The 18,528-nt window shown below is 46.0% G+C and overlaps 1 protein-coding gene across 8 annotated transcripts in view; it reads left to right on the forward strand.

Annotated features, from left to right (window-relative positions):
- Window positions 1-18,528, forward strand: part of MYO9A (myosin IXA) — a 171,241-nt gene that overhangs the window by 133,039 nt on the left and 19,674 nt on the right. For 7 of the 8 annotated variants that reach the window (XM_053988384.1, XM_053988388.1, XM_053988386.1 and 4 more), the window contains 11 exons: window positions 1,391-1,466; window positions 5,833-5,976; window positions 6,633-6,672; window positions 7,609-7,731; window positions 10,944-11,024; window positions 11,881-11,991; window positions 12,983-13,105; window positions 13,604-13,753; window positions 13,984-14,294; window positions 15,227-16,858; window positions 18,109-18,190. In XM_053988384.1, coding sequence (XP_053844359.1) covers window positions 1,391-1,466; window positions 5,833-5,976; window positions 6,633-6,672; window positions 7,609-7,731; window positions 10,944-11,024; window positions 11,881-11,991; window positions 12,983-13,105; window positions 13,604-13,753; window positions 13,984-14,294; window positions 15,227-16,858; window positions 18,109-18,190 — 2,873 coding nt within the window. The remainder of the gene's footprint in view (window positions 1-1,390; window positions 1,467-5,832; window positions 5,977-6,632; window positions 6,673-7,608; window positions 7,732-10,943; window positions 11,025-11,880; window positions 11,992-12,982; window positions 13,106-13,603; window positions 13,754-13,983; window positions 14,295-15,226; window positions 16,859-18,108; window positions 18,191-18,528) is intronic. The other variant, XM_053988387.1, reaches the window with a different exon arrangement.

Consider the following 18,528-nt stretch of genomic DNA (forward strand, 5'->3'; position numbering starts at 1 on the left):
GCACACCCTCAAATTTTCTTTTGTTGACATTTCCAGAATATTTGGGCACCTTTAGATGCAAAAACTTGACCAGGTGGGCCATCAGCCTTTTCAGGGATCTCCTGCCCAATTCAAGATTAACAGATTCTCGTGTTCAGCTTCAAGATGAGCTGCTACAACACCTTAACAGGGCAAGGAGGGCAGTAAATGAACTGTTAAAGGGATTTCTTTGGTAGGAATTCATCTCCTCAGGAGTTCCAGGCTCAGAACAGCAGGACGAGCTCAGGTCTCAGCATATTTACTTTGTGTTCAACTTTCAGAATAAAAAATCACCAGGACACCTTTTAGCTCAGCAGCTGGGCTGCATGAAATAGTGGAATTATAAATATAAGGAGGAGGGGATATGCCATTGCTTCCTCCTGTCCTGCTACAAACCATAGTTTAGACTTTTTTTCTTTTTAGAAAGCTTTTTTTTCCCCTTTTTTCCCATTGTAGATGTCTCAGGGTAGAATAAAACACATTTTTCCCATGCTGAGGTGAGAGCTGTGATTTTTCCTGTCTCACAGCAGTGATTTTGAGACAGTTATAAAATTGCTCAGCTGTTTTCATGTCAAACTCCACATTATCAGACCTTTATATTTTTGTGGTTTGGTGACTTGAAGTGTTTTGTTGTCTACAACAATAGTCTCCTGTCTTCCTAAGTGCTTGGTTACAAAACATTTCTACTTCAGGGAAGATAACAGCTGCTACTGTAACCATGTGTGGCAGCTTCCTTGGCTGAATACAAAATAGATACTTTATTTAATATATTGTTTTCTTAGATATATTTTATTATAAATAAATTATGCCAGGTATCAAAGGATAAAGGCTCAATAGGCCATCAAGCATTTATAAAACAGTATATAAAGTATTTCCTATTTGCTGCACATGTCCATATATTTGGAGGGAGGAAGAGAAGAAGTGTCTAAGGAATAAATGACCATTTTTCCAAGCATTCTAATTATGTCCAGGTGTTTTGCCCATGCAGCTGGGTTATCCCATGCACAGTGGGAAGCTTGGGAATCTCTTGGACATGAGTGGCTGCTTGCCCCCATCATCTCCTTCCCTCACCCCGTTTGCTAGCTGGGACAGCATGTCCCTAAAACATCCCATGCGTGTGTGGGAGAGGAATTAGAGGCTGGAGCAAACAGTGTTACTCACAAGGGTGATGACTCTGGCAGGGAGGTGGAACTGGGGAGCGATGGCATCCTGGCATCCAGCTGTGCCCAGCATGTGCCAGGACATGTCTGCGCTGCTCCGCACCAGAGTCAGGCCTCAGCTATGGCTCTGCTAATTGTCTGTGGGGATGGCTCTGCTAATTGTCTGTTGGGTATGAGCCAGTTGGAAACATCTTCCTCATGTGCTGCTTCAGGTATCACTCGGAAGAGCCCGCGGACACCGCTCTCAGACCTCCAGGGAGTCAACACCATCAACGAGAGGAGCCCACGGTAAGGCTCCTGCTTTTACCTTGGCATGGCCAGGGATCTGGGATGGGAGAGCACTGTTAAAATTACTGTATTGACATTTTTCCCATCTTGCCTATCAATCTTACCTTCTCTTCCTTCTTTCTCTGCCCCGTGATTGGATCTAAACACCTTTCCTGACTAAAGAGCAGGCAGGAAAAGCAACTTCCCTGTGTCAAAGGCAGTAGTTGGTGGTGGTGGGTGTATGAGGGGATAAGAAGCTTTAAAAAAATTAATGAATGTGCCAATATCAAGGAAATAGCCATTTAAGGAGGCCAGGTTTGGGTGCAGAACTGCATACAGCATGTGATGCCACCAGGCACCCTAGAATGTGGAAAACCTGGAAGTTATGGAGTTTGAGATGGTACTTTGCCAAATGCTTGCTTTCAGGGGGGGATAAAAGCACATTTGCTTCAATATTGATTGATTTTTACATATCTTATGTACATTTTTATATCCTTCCTTGAAGTTTCTGACTATTTGAGCAACTACTGAATGAAATTCAGGTCTACACTTGAGATACAGATCTGTGTCTCTTCTGCAAAGCCTTCTCCATCCCCATTCCACAATTAGCTTGCTTGTGAAGCCAAAGTCTTCATTTCCAAGGCATGTCTGGGCACTGATCCTTTTTCCAGCTATTCTTGTGCTATCCCTCCACACATTCCAGGAGGTCTTATTTTCCCAATACCCCTCTAAAGGTGTGCAGTGCCTCTCTGCTTCCTTCTGAGCAGGTGTGTGCTGGGGAAGGAAATGATAGGAACACCCTCAGCTCCTACAACCACTGCTTGGAGCTGCAGATATCCAGGTGTGTCTTTATGGCTGCTCTGAGGTTAATGAGAAGTCCAGAACAAGTCAAGAGGAGTCTGAGTCTGTCTCCTGAAACGTGCCCATTAAATCAGTCCTTGCATCTCAGTGGCTTCCCTTCCACACAAAATTAAATATCCTTCAAGAATATTATGAAGGCTCGTTTTTAATGGCCTTAATGCCAAATGGCCACAAGAAAAATTAGATACACATGGTTCCTTTTTTTCTAGGGGAAGAAAAGTGGCTTAGTCTGCCTGGTTTTGTTCACCGTGTGCTCTCTGAGTGCCATCAAGAATAGAATGTCCTTCTTCTGAATTCCTCCCCTTTAAGAGAGGCAGTGGCACCCTACTAAAGGAGAACTGAATGTTCTCACCTTATTACAAGTCTATTTCAGTGGTTAGAGAGCATGGAATTTACTTAAAATTGTGGAATTGAATTCATAAATTTGTGCCACTTCCTAGATTTGAGCAGAAATCCAAGTGGTACAAGCAATGCCACTCTATCCTGGGAAGGTGATGCAACCCTGGCTGTCTTCACCTCAGTCTTTGCCACCCTCCTTTCCTTTCTCATAATGCTGCAGCTGCTGGGGCTCTGATGGGTTGGGTTGCAATGACAGGCGGTCCTTGGTAACGCTCAAAGCAGGGAAGGTTGGTGTCTCCAGAGGTGATGTTCCCTGTTTCCAGCACCTCTGATTGTGCAAGTTTCCCTCAGGATAACGTAACATGAAACTTTGTCCCTTTGGAGATCTTCCCTTGGAGATAAGAGGATTCCTGCAGTTTCTCTATCCAACCTTCGGCACATGAGGAACATCCCTGAAGGGACAGGGCTTTTCTTGACTACCCAACTCCAGCTTTGGAGGTGCTTTAGTGTGGGAGCTGGGGCTGCCAACATTTTCGTAGCCCAAAATATTTCAATTATCTCAGCAAAGGGACACTGTAAAGGCAGGGAAACTCCTCGTGACCCAGGCAAGGAGGGGGATGTGTTTATTTACTGAGGAGTTCAGTGTGTGGTCAGCTCTGGTTATGTGGCTTAGCCCATGCAAGCACAGCAGACAAGTCAGCCTAAAGAGCCAGAATTGAGGAACTGTGTTTTTCTTCCTCATCCTCAGCAGCTATGTCCTACCAGCAGCCTAAATTTGAGACTTTAATTGCAGAAAAAAGTGCTTTTGGAGTCATCTTAACTCCTGTGATGCCTCAATAGTGTGGTCTGTGATCTTCACTTCCCTTGGGCATCATCACTAATGGGTCCCCAAATGTCACCTTTGCCCCTTCCTTCTGGAAGTACAAACCAGGTGTCTCATAAGATCTCCAAGGTCCAGCCTGTACTTTCAGAGTAGGCTGGGGATTTTGATCCCTTTCATTTGTAGCTGCTTTTGATCTGGAGAGTCGTGTCACCCTTGATGAATGTTGGTATTTCAGGTAAATGGCACTTGTTGAACAAGAGGAGGTGAGCACAGGAGTGCAGGTAACACGTCTGGAAGAGAGATCAGCATTAGCAGCTTCCCAGCAGATCGACTGGCAAGCCATTTATGGTTCCAAATTAAACAGGAATTGCTTTCAAAGCCATCTCATGATCATGTGGTTGCTGATAAGTCTGGTTGTGCATCCAACCTACAGGATAGCCTGGGGCCTGTTTCTAAAAGCAATTTTGAGGCATGACATCACTCAGGAAGTCACTGTGGAGGGTTTAGGGAGCCAAGTGCTCTCCTCTGATCTCAGAAAAAAGTGGACGGGTGGTTTGCACATGCTGGGTGGGAAACCAGGCTTCAGCAGAGCATTCCAAGTGCCTTCCCCAGCTGCTGAGAAATGAAGGCCAGGCCATGCCTAACCAAAACCACTTGGGGCTGGTTGGGATCCTGCTGGTTTGTGCTCACTAATGACACTTTTATGTGCAGAGGTGTCTGAGCAGGTGTTGGTCTGGAAGCAGCTGGCTGGGCTAGGTGAGGTGATTGACCCCGAAGTACCAAAAGCCTGCATCTGTTGCCATGTGAACGTATCCATCCTAAAGTGTCCATAACGAACAGAGCTGTCATTTCATCTCCTGGGTTTTTTAAAACCACGTGGGAGTTTCTAGGATTTTCCAGAGAGGTTGGCCAGGACTAATGGTGTTGTACATCCCAAAAGTGGCTGATGAATTTTAGTGGTTCCCATCAACTGGTGATTTTTTTTTTTCCCCACCTGCAAACAGGAGGGTTTTGGTGGATGGTGCCTGAGATGTAAAGAGAAGAACGGTGAACAGGAGGGATCACTTGGATATTCAAGCTTCTCACTAACCATCTGTGAATGGAATGCTTAAGAAAGCAGGTCCTGGGACCCTTAGCCAGGAGTTTTGCTTTGCTGTGATTGATCCCTCCTTATAATAGTGGTCCATGTCAAAATGCTGATTTAATAGGATCAGGAAGGAATTTGGGAAGTGCTTAGAGGAGGCAGTGAGGTGGCGTTGCTCTGAGGATCTGGCTCCAGGCTTTGAGCTGGCTGAACATACAGCTTTACATCCTTTAATTTTTAATTTCCATGTGACACTTGAGATTTGCCTTTCATCTAAATCAGGCAAAGGACTGCCTTGTTGTCAGAGCTCAGAAGTGGCCGGTGCCTGAGGCCACATTTAAACCACTGTGTCCTTCAGCATCCTCATGACCTGGTGCAGCCTGGAGTCTCCTCCTGTTCCTTTTCCTCCTGTCTGAGATAACTTGGGGGGGTGTGTTGCAGCCCCCACATCCTTCCTTAGATTGCTCTTATTTTGTAAGATGATTTCTGCAAGGCTGATAAAAAATTTGGAATTCAAAACCCCCAACAAACCACCAAAAACCCACCAAGGCAAAAGTATTTTGGTGGGATGCTGCCCATACGAGGCTTCATGTCCCCCAGACACCACTGGAAGGATCCTCACCTCTGGAAATTGCTTGTCCTGATGTGTAGTTTGGTCAAGTATCGGTTTCCATCCCTCCAAGAGAGGATTTTGGCTCCTCTCTTTGTTTCCTTTAGCCCTTCTGAAGCCAGGTGAGCATATCTGGAGACTATAGCAGTTATGTTCCATGGCAGAGGGGACCAAATTGATTGACTGATTTGTAATCAGATCCCAGAGAGTGATTCTGGGTCAACCCATCCATCCAGCTGGGGCTGACATCCATCTTTGTAGCAAATAATGAGTTTATTGCAAATTAGATTTGCTTTTTTTTTTCCTAATGGAATGATTGTGTGAATTTGAGGAGACAGAGTCAGTACTAGATGTCATGGCCTTGTATCCTTCAGACCACCAAAGGTATCTAGAGGTATCTGCAGAGTCAAGGTTTCTGTCTGGGAGAGCTGGAAGCTGTTACTGTCCTGCTGTTAATTTGTTCCTTTTGTGAATATTTGATCTTTGAGAGGTGCTTTAGTAGACAATGGCTTCATGTGCTGTCTGGCACCAGGGACTCATTCCATGGGAGCAAAAGAACAATGGAAAGAAAAAAGCAGCAGCTCCTTTTCTACCAATGGGTTATTTTATGATCTGTTTTTATCATAGAACTGTGTTTTTTATCTCTTCCTAACGGTGTGTGGTGTTCCAGGGATGCCTATGCAGTTGGCTGGAATGGCCGGATGGGGATGAGGCACAACAGGCTCGCCAGCCCTGGCACCTTCCTGGACAAAGATGGGATATTCGTCAACACCACCAACAGCAAACTGCTGGAGAGGGCCCATGGCATCCTCATGTCAGTACCCAGGAGGGGATCTGGGCTTTACTCCTGGAGCATAATGAGCAGCAAGGGTAGTTAGGGGAATGTAAATAGCCAGGATATAAAACTCTTAGGGTGCCAAGTAGACTTGGAGCTGTCTCCCAGTTGGGTCAAAGCAACCCCGGTACATATGACATGTCTGATTTAATTTGTTTCATTGATTCAGAATGACATACAAAGGGAAGAAAGAGAAGGAACAAACCTTCTGGTCACACCAGTCTGGAGATAAGCAGCCATGTAATGTGACTGCATGTGAATGCAGTCACACTTTTAACATTATATCAAAGTTTCCATTATAAATTATCTGGACAGATGATGTTGATGATTCACACTGCAGCGTCCTCGAAGGTTCAGGGAGCATCCCAGGGTGGCTGGAATGAACATTGCGTTTGGAAAGCACAATAATTTTGTGACCTGGCTTCTTTGCTCTTCCCAAATTCCCAGCATGCCATCATTTCCATTCCCATTAATTGCATACATTCCTCTTAGTCTGCAGTATGCAGGGGCAACCCCATTTCAGTGCTGGCTACTGGCAGCAGCTGCTCAGGGGGATGTGGAGGGGCTGGTTTCATAAACTCCTCCATTCCACAATTGCACTGTGGATTAACCTGAGCCATTTATTATCTCCCCAGGCGAAATAAGAACTTCAAAGCCAAACCCAGTCTCCCAAAGGTGAGTGAGAAGCAGCACCAGGGACTCATCCCATGATGGTTTGTGGGTTTCCCCCTTGTGGTTTGTGGGTTAAGGCTGTAGCACGGTCATGTGATGCTGCTGGATATGAAGAAGACCATTGTGTCTACACCAAGACTTTTGTCAACTCAGCTCTGTTCAGGGCTCTTTAATTCATATGAACCCAAAGGATTTCATCCCTGATTTCTGCTGGGAGAAAGAGATATGAGCACTTACATCCTCCTTGGAGCTGCTCTGTCTCTTTTTTCCTCCTTCTGAGAAGGAGTATGTACATACTGCTGAAATTTAATAACTAAATCTCTAAACTAAAATGAGCAAGTGATGCAAGAGAGCTGGGGTACCTGATAGACAACAATCTCGTTACTTTTCCTCCATGTGGGCTACATTTATTATATTTTAAGAGATGCTAGGACATCTCTTGTCCCTGGAAGAATAAGGCTTTTTGTGGTCCTCACTGGTGCTGCATCCATTGTCAGGAGCAGAGCACCAGGAGAGGAGCAAAGAGTTTTTATTCCTCTCTATGTGCATCTTGCACCTGCAGAGGCAATGATGCAATTAATCAGCGAACTGCTCATTAACAGTGAGGAGAATCATAGAATCATGGGATGGTTTGTGTTGGAAAGGACCTTAAAGGTCATCCAGTTCTACCCCCTACAATGGGCCAGCGATACCTTCCACTAGCCCAGGGTGCTCCAAGCTCTGTCCAACCTGCCCTTGGACACTTCCAGGGATAGGGCAGCCACAGCTTCTCAGGGCACCCTGTGCCAGGGCCTGCCAACCCTCACAGGGAAGCCATCCCATAGTCTTCCCTGTTGAGATTACGTCACCTAAGGAAGCCCTGTGAGGGTAAAGGAGGGATATAGCAGATGGTGGGATGGTAACATCTGGATTTTCTGTGGATTCTCTCTTTTTATGCAGCACTTGCTGGATGTGAAGTCCCTCAAGCACCTCACGAACCTGACGTTGCACGACCGCATCACCAAATCTCTCCTCCACCTCCATAAGAAGAAAAAACCACCCAGCATCAGCGCCCAGTTCCAGGTGAGCCCTTTCCTTTGATGGAGAGAGGGGACTCACCTGCTCCAGGCACAGTCCTGCCCCATCCCCTGCAGCATTTAGGCCATGAATCCCACTGAGGGCTTGAGGGAACTGGGAGACATGGCAGGTACTTAAAGGGTGCAAATAGAGAGAAATAAGAGTGGGGATGGGTATCATGGGGGATGACGTGGAGCAAGGTGGGACATGAGGATGAGCTGCAGGGGGAGATGTTGGTGCATCCCTGTCCTCTGGTAAATCATATTGTGGTGCTTTCTCTCCCAAATCCAGAAACCACCAAATCCCCAAATCACGTTTTTTGCGGTTCTTTTTCCTCTCATCCAGTATAATCTGTTCTGAGACAGAATAGGAATTTTAATAGGGGCAGAAAAGTCAGAATCCTGCTGCATTATCTCCAGGTGAGCAGGGGAATTCAGAGGAGGGATTGATCTTGTGTTGTCAGTGCAGTGTGCCAGTCAGCAACCCCTAGGGTTGGTGCAGGGAAAATAATCCTCCAAGGACTTGGCAGTGCTGGGCTCACAGCTGGACTCAATGATCTTAAAGGTCTTTTCCAGCCTGAGTGTGATTGTTCTATATGTGCATCACGGCTTGGAAACTGCTACAAGATGTGCACAAGCAGGTGGTAATAATAGAAAGCAGCTTTTCACTTAAAATCTGCGTTCTAAGCATGTTTGGATTGGTTTTGACTTGTAATTTTGAGGTTTTTTTGGAGATGTGGTTTATATTTAGAAAGTCTCCATGTGTAGGTGTGGGTAAGATTAAATAATTAAAAATACGTGCGCACAGACACATATATATATAATTTGCAGAATGCACTTCTGTAAATTTATATATTTAGCCTTGTCTAATCTAATGGTATTCTGGTCAAAATTCACTTCTGCAGAGTTTAATTCATACCCGTGGAGGGGTTGAAACAGGGATATCTTGGAGTGAAAGGCCTTCCCAAATCCTATTTATGCTCCCAACAAAACTCTGAGAAGCCTCAGGGGCCAAATTGATTTATTTTTTTGTATATTTTCACAGCACATTCAAATCAAAGATCCCTCATTTCAGTGAGCACTTGTTAAAGAGAATAGTTTTGAGGGACAAAGCAGCAGCATTGCTTTTTTAATCAAGAGCAAACTAATAAAATTGCAGTGCATGGAATTGGGTCACAGGCAGGAAACACAAATGTTTCCTAAGGTGTTTTTTTTGCAGAGAAACGCTGCTTTGTGGCTAATGCCTTAACACCAGGCTTGCAGCTGCTCCATCTCCTGTGGATTTCCACTATCCCTATACTTAGGGTAATCTGTAGGGGAAATACCTGCCTCAGAGCATGCTCCAGGAGCAGGGATGGCTTTCATGATGGAAAATTAAACCACCCATACCTAAAACTGTAGAGCTCCCCTTTAACCCACATGCAGGTGGTGCCCTGGAGACAGGGGTGGAAGGGTTCCTGAAAGGCCGAGTACAGTACATGTGGAGGAGTGGGTGGCTGGAAAGTTTTGCTGGCAGAGGGACAAAGGAGATGGGTACAGGGTTAATCCAGCGACCTTACATGTCCTTTGTGGATTCCTGACCACCAGATGGCAGAGGGTGCCTGGACCATCTGCCTCACATAGGATGGCCCTGAGGGAATGGAAATGACCCCTCCTCTGCATGCTGCACATCCCATTCCCACCATTTCCAGCACTGGGAGCACTCTGCTTGCTGGACTTTCAACAAAGCTGTTGTGTCCCTTGTGTACACCCTTTCCCTCCCACTAGCCTGTGTGGGCACAGTGGGATGCTGCAGCTTTGCTGCTGATAGAAGGCTCCCAATAGGCTTCTTTTGTGTAAAAATGAGCAATTTCAGATTTTAAGAAAACCAGGAGCATGCCAGCAGAGGTCTGCCACGTCATGGCATTCCTGCTGCGCCCTGGGACAGGAGCAGGGATATTTGCATGAAGTTAATGTACATAACACGGCTGCATCACATGTGCGTGGGATCCATCCCTTGCTCCTTCCAAAATCCTGGATGTGAATGAACATCCAGGATTTTCATGTTTTTCTAAACATGAAAGGCTTCCCATAAAGATGTCTTTGAAATGATCAGAAGGAAAAAAAGGCTTCCTGTGAGCCAATCTGTGGGCAAAATATTTCTTTGTAATACCACACCAGTTTATTAACTCCTGTATTCCAAAATTTATAACTCTGCTTATAGTAAATGTGACAGAATATCCTTTGCATGGCTGAGTTTTAAGTTCTATTAAAATCATGAGTAATCAACTCTCTGGCACTTTACCAATGCCATGTTTGTAATGTGCTCAGCAATTAGAGATAGCCAAAGTATTTATATGACACAGCAAAAAAATGTGGCTGAGGAGCCTGGCCAGCAGCGATGGGACTCAGCACACTCTGGTTTTCAGCTTGGTTTTATTTCCAAGAGCTTGTGATTCATCCCAAAAGTCAAAGGTTTGCAAGGTGAAGGGATAGCTCAGCATGACATCCCGCTGGAGCAGCTGGCTGTAGAGTGATGCTGATGTAAATTCACTTTTATGGGAGAGATTTTTAATGGTGATGAATAAATAAGGGGAAATAGAAAAATGGAACCAGGAACCCCCTGGATTCTCAGTGATCCTTCAGTCAGGAACATGCCAGCATTGAAGCTCTTCTCTAGAAACAAACTCTGAAGTGTTCAGGGTCTAAGGCTTCAAAAATATTTGTGAAATCCCGATTTTCCCTTGGCAAAACTTTTATTAAAAACAATTCATTTTTAGGCCAACAGTAAAGTTTTGACAATTAAAAATCAGGAGTAAATCCTGCCTGGAGTCACTTTTGATAAAGGAAAATTTGATTTGTATTCAAAAAACATTGTGGGAACATAAAAAACAAAACATCAGTGGTTGTTTGGTGCCAGGTGTAAATTCTTGTCTTGGAGCTCCCATTCATGGCTGGAAAAGGCTTGTGTTGGGGAGTGGGATGGGAATTTGTGCTCCAGGGGAGCCAAAGAACTGAAAATCCAGGCCAGCATTATATTTATCTTTAGTTTCTTCATTGGAGGCAAAGACAAAATCAGCCAAATTGCTTGTGCTAAAACACTCATTTGGGAGAGCAATTTCCCTTGTGCCTCATTTACTCATAATTAATGCCAATTTATGTTGGTTTATAATTTAAGCATTTGGATTTTCATTATCCACTGTGGTCTCCTCTCCCTTCCCTGTCTCTCCTCTGTTGCAGGCATCCCTCAACAAACTGATGGAAACCCTTGGCCAAGCAGAGCCGTATTTTGTCAAGTGTATCCGATCCAACGCCGAGAAGGTAAATGCCATCCTGTGAAAGCTAGATCCTGCTAGAAATCAGCTTGGGAATCTTTTTTCCCTTTTTACAGGGAGTTAGATAGGAAACAAAGCCTCAAATTGAGCTGAATTTAGAAGATTTGGGCAAGGGGAAGCATGGTTTTATCACTTGGGTGTTCACTCTTGATAAACTGCACTGGCTCTTCTTATATTTATAGAAACACATGTATTCAAATATAGTATTTTAATTTATATGAAAAATATATTGGCTTTAATAAATGAATTTGACTCTTTTGAGGCTTCTGACCAGCCATAAGTGAGATTTATAGAACCATGAATTCACTTGTGCTGAGTCTGAGCCCTGAAGCTTCCTTAAAATAAAGTTTTTGTAAGTAAAAGCAGATACTTTTAGAATAAACTACATTGATCACACTTGAATTTGACTTTACGTAATTGTGTCATGGACCGAGGACCCTCAGTTCAAAATGTAGGGATGCTTTGTAGATTAATCCTTCAGAGTTTTATCCAGGTATTTAAAACTGAAGCTTTTTGCATTGGAGATTTAGTTGCTCAAAATCTCACCCATTAACTGCGCCCTTTGGGGGTCTTCTTCAATTCAAATGCAAAAAAAAAAAAAAAAATTTATGGCTTTATTTTTCTAGTTAGCTGTTTGAAAGTCTCAGAAGCAAACAAGATTCAATCCCAGTGGGATTAGTTCGGTTCCTGGGGACCCACATTCCCTCCCTCCTGTAGCATCGCTGACAATGTGTGTGTCATGCACATGTGCTACATCTGCTGAACCCTTCACCTATCCATGCACTTAAAAGCTTCAGTGAAAGGAAATATTTGCGCATCCTTGGTCCTTTTTCCCCTTGCAGCTGCCCCTGCGGTTCAATGACAGCCTGGTGCTCCGGCAGCTGCGCTACACGGGGATGCTGGAGACCGTGCGCATCCGCCAGTCAGGATACAGCTGCAAATACTCCTTCCAGGTTGAGTACAATGGGCTTTGTCTTCCATCACCTTTAGCATCATTAGCAGAGTTGTCTGAGTGTTGCTGGTTCATTTTTTATCAGGGTAATTAATTTCTAGCTCTTGGAAGGCAGTGGATGTAACAGGTTGTGATTACAGCAATCATAGATTGCCTATGAACCAATCCAGACCTCAGGGAGGGCTGCTAGCCCCCTGCACCATGATTTTTGAACAAAACCAGTATTTTTATGCAACATGGACTCCCTTTTGGAAAAAACTGTCTGATTTGCACATTCTCTTCTGCATCTGGAATTACTGGGAGCAGTGTTTGCCCTGTCATGTTGCCTGTGTCCCATTAGGAGGATGATATGCATCCTCTGAACTGCTGGAGTTAGCCAGCTTTTCCTGTTTTCTTCTTTTCCATATGTTTGCCAGGTTTTGTGTACATGTCGGTCCTTTCATGCTTTGCTGGTGCTGATTGGTTTCCTGCTTGTGGCTGCTTTAGGGCAGATGTCGTGTTCTGCATGGCAGCTGTTTAGAAAAAGAAAAATGTTCAGCATTTTTTTGCTGTGAGCAGGGATCCCAACCCTGCTTGGGAGGATGTATCCTCTTGTACCTCCTTCACTCTTTGAATCCTCCCAGCAGTAATGGCTGGAGCATCTCAGGGATGTTTTGCAGATGTTGATATCTGCCTTCCGTAGTGGCCCTTCCTGGGGATTTGGAGCATTTTTTTTGCTCGTGATGACCCTGTGGCTCCTGCAGAACCTCTCCTCCCATGCTGAAAAATGTTTGAACCTTGCTGGGTCCCTGCTTTGATGTCTTTCCCATCAAGCCACAAAAGTTGGATGAATCTTGGTGTTCCTCATCACATAAAATGTTATCTGTCCTTCTGCTCACTCCAGAGGTCCCATTTCATGTGGCCGGTGGAGCAAATCTGTTATTTATGGGAGAAAGAAGCAGCAGGACCCAACTAACCAAATCTTGGTGTTGCTTTTTTCTTTTCCTTCTCAGGATTTTGTGAACCATTTCCATGTTCTTTTGCCACAAGGGATCAGCCCATCTAAGCACAATATCCATGATTTCTTCCGGAAGATAAAACTCAATCCAGACAATTACCAAGTTGGAAGAACAATGGTATATGTTCATCCTTAGCTCAGCCTTTAAGACACAGATATAATATTTGCCTGTATTTCTGTCTGATAAATTAATAGCTACATATGGTTTTAATTAATGAAACTATTTATCTTCTGTTTACCAAAAATCAGTGATTTAAATGCAACTTTTAATATTATTAACATAAAACAGTAAGGAATAATATTGTTTTGTTATTGATTGTAATGAGGCAGTCTCAAAAAACTCACGTCTTCCAAAATCTCTGTGTGTGTGTGTAGATTTAGCTGGATACAATGGTCCTCATTTTGCCTCCCCTGATGAGAAAGCTCTGTAATTCAGAGCTTAGACAGTCACAGGCTGTTGTGAAACTGCTGAAACCTGTTAGAGGTGCCTTCACAAAAATCAGCTCCTCAGCTTTCCTGGGAGCATCCAGGACACACAAACCAGGAGGATTAAATCATTTGACTGGTGGTCTGGGAAGCTTTCCATGCTTGTGATTTTTTGGGTTATTTTGGCCAGGTTTTCATGAAAGAACGGGAGCGGCAGCTTCTGCAGGACCTGCTGCACCAGGAGGTGCTGCGGAGGATCACTCTGCTGCAGCGCTGGTTCCGCAGCCTGCTCTGCAGGAGGCAGTTCCTGAGCCTGCGGCACGCGGCCATCAGCATCCAGGTGGGTGCTGGTGGCTGGATTCCAGTGCAAATTACCATCCCCAAATCCTACAGACAGAGCCCATGGGTAAAATCAGCTCTCCTGTCCAAGGAAGGAGCTTGCAATCAGGATTGACTCCTTCTGCTGTAATAAATTGGGAATGGCGGGGAGCTGGAGAGGTTGCACGAAGGCAGGTGCTGTCCTGTCTTCACGCAACGCCCGTTACAAGGAATCCCCTGCTGTGTTTGCAGAGATTTTGGCGAAGCTACCAGAGCCGAAAAAAAGGCAAACCATCCCCAGACCCTCTAGTTCTCAGCAAAGCCGCTGTCATCCTTCAGACCCACTGGCGAGGCTTCGTGGAGCGGCGGAGGTTCCTGCAGATGCAGTTTGCAGCCCATCTCATCCAGAGCTGCTGGCGGGAGCATGCCAGGCGCCGGCACGCCGCAGCCACCAGCATCCAGGCAGCCTGGCGGGGACACCGTACCCGGCAGGCGTACGCAGCCCGCAGGAGCAGGGCCGTGTGCCTGCAGGCAGCGTGCCGGGGGTATTTGGCACGGCAAAGGTAACACCGTTGGCCTCGGGTAAAGAGGAACATGTGTTTTGGTGATGCTCACAGGGGAGGAAGGTTGTTGGTGTGAATCAGGGCGCTGCAGTGACTTACAAAGGGCAGTGTCCCCTCCATGACCCTCTCCTGACCAGCCCTGGTCCTTTGTTTGTCCACGCTTTCTAACAATTTAGCTGCGTGTCCTGCTCTTGGAATAAGCAGAGCCTATTTCAGGTTGGAGCACGTAGGCAGTGCAAAGCCAAGGCCATAAATACTCGCAAGGGTTTTTTTTTTCCCTCTTGGCAGCAGCACCAGTTTAAGTAGCCTATTTTTAACTCAGATTGCCTCACCAATCTGATTGCTGCGCTGGCTCACAAGGACAAGGGATACCGCAGCCAGCCGCTGTGGAGGGCACAGGCTTTCCAGCTATGCCTTGGCTCGCTGGCCAGGAGGCAGGTCACAATTCATTCTCCAGAGGTGTTGCCTGCAAGGTGAGGAGCACCTTAACATCGCTTGGAGCATTTGGGAGCTGCAGAAAGCTCTTGGTGCCGTGCACAAGTCCCTGCTAAGTTGTTCCAGACACAGTCCAGGCAGGATGGCGAAGATGGAGAAGCCAAGGGGGTGTGATGGGTTAAGCTTTTCTGGCTCTGACAGCTTATGAAGGAGCTAGACCAGGGATGGAGGCTGGACCTGCTGCTGTCGGCACAAGGGGAGCTTTCAGGTGCGTTGGGGCAGCCCTTTGGTAGCAAAGATGGCAGAGGAGAAGAAGGTTTAAAACCGAATGTGCCTTGCCTTGCCTTGTCTTGCTCCAGATGTGCAAGGAGGGTTCTTGAGATGGTGGTGGTGGTGAGATGATGGTGGTGGTGGTGATAAGACACCACTAGTGCAGTGCCTGGAAGGGTCCTGAGTGGATGCAGGGCTGAATATCCTGGTTTTCTGCTTTCTTCCAGGTTTAGAGCTTTGAAAGAGCACCAGTTAAAAGAGATGCAGCTGGAGAATGGCCTGGCAGGTAGAGAAGAGGATGGACTGGAAGCAGATGGTTTGGAAATTAAGGGCTCTGACCCATCTAAGTGGGAGGACAGCTCATTTGAAGAGCGAGTGAGAGCTGTAGAACAACATAAATCACTGATGGAGAATAACCGGGTGAATCACATGGACCCACTGGATACTTCCATGTACAAAAGGCAGGAGAGAGCCAGCAGCCAGAGTGGGATGGACACCGAGGAGGAGATCATCGTGAGAGAGAGGCCCAAGTCGCTGGAGGATCTCAACCAGAAAAAAGTGGTTCGTGCAAAGAGGGAAAGCCGGAGGATGCGGGAGCTGGAACAGGCGAAATTCAGCTTGGAGCTGCTCAAGGTCCGCTCCACGGGTGGGCTGTCACCTTCGGAAGAGCAGCGCTGGTCCACAGAGCTGGTGTCCGAGGCACTGCATTCCCCTCAGGGAACCCCGGAGAGCGAGGGCTCTCAAGGGAGCTTTGAGTTATTAAGCAATGAAGATACCTCAAGTAGCAAACTCATTTCTTTAGTCTTAGATGAGTGTGATGCACAGTTATTTTCCATGGACTCCCTGCCCAGCAGTCCCCAGGCTCAGCTGCAGGAGAAGCCTTTCTGTGCAGTGGATGGGAACAAGGATTTGCCCAGCTGCAGACAGACCCCAGCAGACTCGGTGCTGCCCGATAACCTCACCAGGAAGGAGTGTGGGGACAGTGACCCCCAGAATGTTATGAAGGCTCACCCAAGAGAAGCCCTCCTTTCTAGCAACCTCCCCACTTTCTACGTTCCACCACAAGACAATGTGAATGTGAAGACAGTGGAGAATAACCTAAGGAATAAAGCAGTGGAAAGAGAGGAAAGGACAGTTATGTTCTCTGAGGTCAGGAAGGACTCTGATCCAAACCAGGGATCTGGATTAGCCTTGGGAGAAGAGGAGGAAAAGGATAAACCCTCTATCAAGAGAGAAGAACGTGGGACAGTGACAGCAGCACGGGCCGTTTCTCCAGGTTCTGTCATTAAGAGACTGGAAAGGCTCAACGTGGAGAAGGAGGAACGGCAAAAGCAGCTACAGCTGCAAAATGAGAGGGAGATGATGGAGCAGATTCGTCAGCAGAAGGAAATTCTGGAGAGGCAACGCAAAGCCTTCGAGCAGCAAGGGAAGGTAGAGGCTTTGCAGAGGACAGAGCAGAGCAGAGTGAAGGACCCTTCCTTCAAACCAGCCAAAAAAACAGACAGTCGACCTCAGTCAGTCTTCATCCTGCACCCCCAGAGCAGAGGGGAGCATAGCCCCACCCCAGGCATGGCTCCAACCTCAGCAGTGGACATCAAGGGTCTCACTGTTGGGACCAGGGGAAGCTCTCCAGCCCACAGTGCCCCCAAAGACCGACCTGTCAGCATGTTCATGGAGCGAAGAGAAGGTTTGGAACCCCACTGCCATTCCAAACCAGCTCTGGACCCCAAGGACCACCCAGGCAGCCATTTCTCAAGGACAGAGCGCCTCCGGCAACCTCGGATGCCCAACCAGGCCACTGAGGAGACAAGGGCAAGCTCCATGTTCTTCACACCAAAAGACAATCCCTTTGGCCTCCAGTGAGTAAAGAGATGGTGGGCTTTCTCCTATGCTTTCTCCATAGGCTTTCTCCGCAGGCTGTCTTCATAGGCTTTCTCCATGGGCTCTTTTCTTCTGCTAGGGACCTTTTTGTACAAAGGGTCCAGAACATTGTTTCTGGAGTCTGCACAAACCTCATAGTTAAACAAAGGGTTCTTGATCTTCTAGCAACAAGGAGGTCAGAGGGAAAGGAAAAATACCTGGAATGATTTCTCAGTCTCTTACAACATTATGTAATCCAGGGGAGATAATCATGGTCATAAGCAGGTGAAGAGAGTCAATAAACAGGCTCAATACTGTTATTATTTACCCTACATGAACGGGGATAGGAGTTTATTTCTCAAGGTGAAACATGATGAATAAGTTCTTAGGATTTTTGGGTAGTTGGAATGGAAATGACTTGAGGCAGAAAATTCCAGGATTTTCCTTGCTTACCATATAATTAATCCAGCAAAGCCATGTGAACACTGACCATTGCAGATGAAAAAACACCAGCTCTCCAGAGAGAGTTTGGGAGTGAATGCTCTTTGGAGACTGTATCATTCACATATGTAATTAATTACACCGGTAATGGATTTAGCAGTTGCTCAGCTCCATCACGTTGCTTATCCTTGGGCTGCTCCAGGGTCTGGAGATGGCAGCAAGATCTTTGGACAATGTTTGCTCCCACTCTGTTGTGTTGCTTAAGGTACCTTGCCTAATTTTGGGGTGGTTTTGGCCATGTAGCTCAAAAAGCATATAAATCACCCCCCTCCTAAATCCTGCTGCACCCTTTCCAAGGCAAAAGCTCCCAGTGAATGACTGTTGGTAACTCAAGGTACCTTCAAGTGTACCAGTCTTGTGGTTTCTGTGCCGTTGTGGTGGGAGAAGATTTCTGTTGAAAATTTCTTTCCCTGGTTCATGCACAACATGAACGAGCAACAGGAAGAAAAAGACATTAAGAATTGCTGTATTTTAATTTTTGCTCTGCAACAGAATAGTCACATTTGAGAATCCCAAAGTACAAAGATACAATCCATAACTACCTTGCTATATAAAGTTGACAGGCAGAAGGTTTTCTCTTCTTGTCTTGTGGTATTAAGTCCAGTCCTGAAGAATTCCAACAAATTCTGAAACCCCGTGACCTCAGACTTACAATTTAGTCTTGACTGCTTGGACTCTCAGGATCTGGGCTAGCACGGTGGGAAGGCTTTTGGGAGAGGGTGAAAGATCTCTCTCTGTTGTGTTTCAGCAGAGAGGCAAATCATCAGTGCCTTTCCAAGGGTGAAATAGCACGGAAGCCATTTAAGATGCCGGGGTCTGGCAGAGGCGAGGTGAGTCATGACTTGTTTATTTTCTCTTTCCATTGAAAAGGGGGAAAATAGCTTAGTTGGCCAGTTTTTCCTCAAAAGCTTCAAAGAAGTGAACTATGAAGCACAAGGGCTGCTAGACATGGGAAGGGGGGTATGACAGCACAGTAACCTCCACACCTTCTCTTAAAATAAAAAGCCCTGTAGGAATAATTTGTAGCAGCTCTGGATAAAAGGATCCCGTGATCCTGATGGCAAACACTGTCCAACGCTGTCTTGTCTTGGTTTGGTTTGGTTTAATGTCTCCGTTTGAGTGACACCCATGATTGTCCATTTTCACCGTCCTGTCTTAGCTTTTGTTC

This window comes from Vidua macroura, chromosome 12 (assembly GCF_024509145.1).
Source record: "Vidua macroura isolate BioBank_ID:100142 chromosome 12, ASM2450914v1, whole genome shotgun sequence".
Taxonomy (NCBI): Eukaryota; Metazoa; Chordata; class Aves; order Passeriformes; family Viduidae; genus Vidua; species Vidua macroura.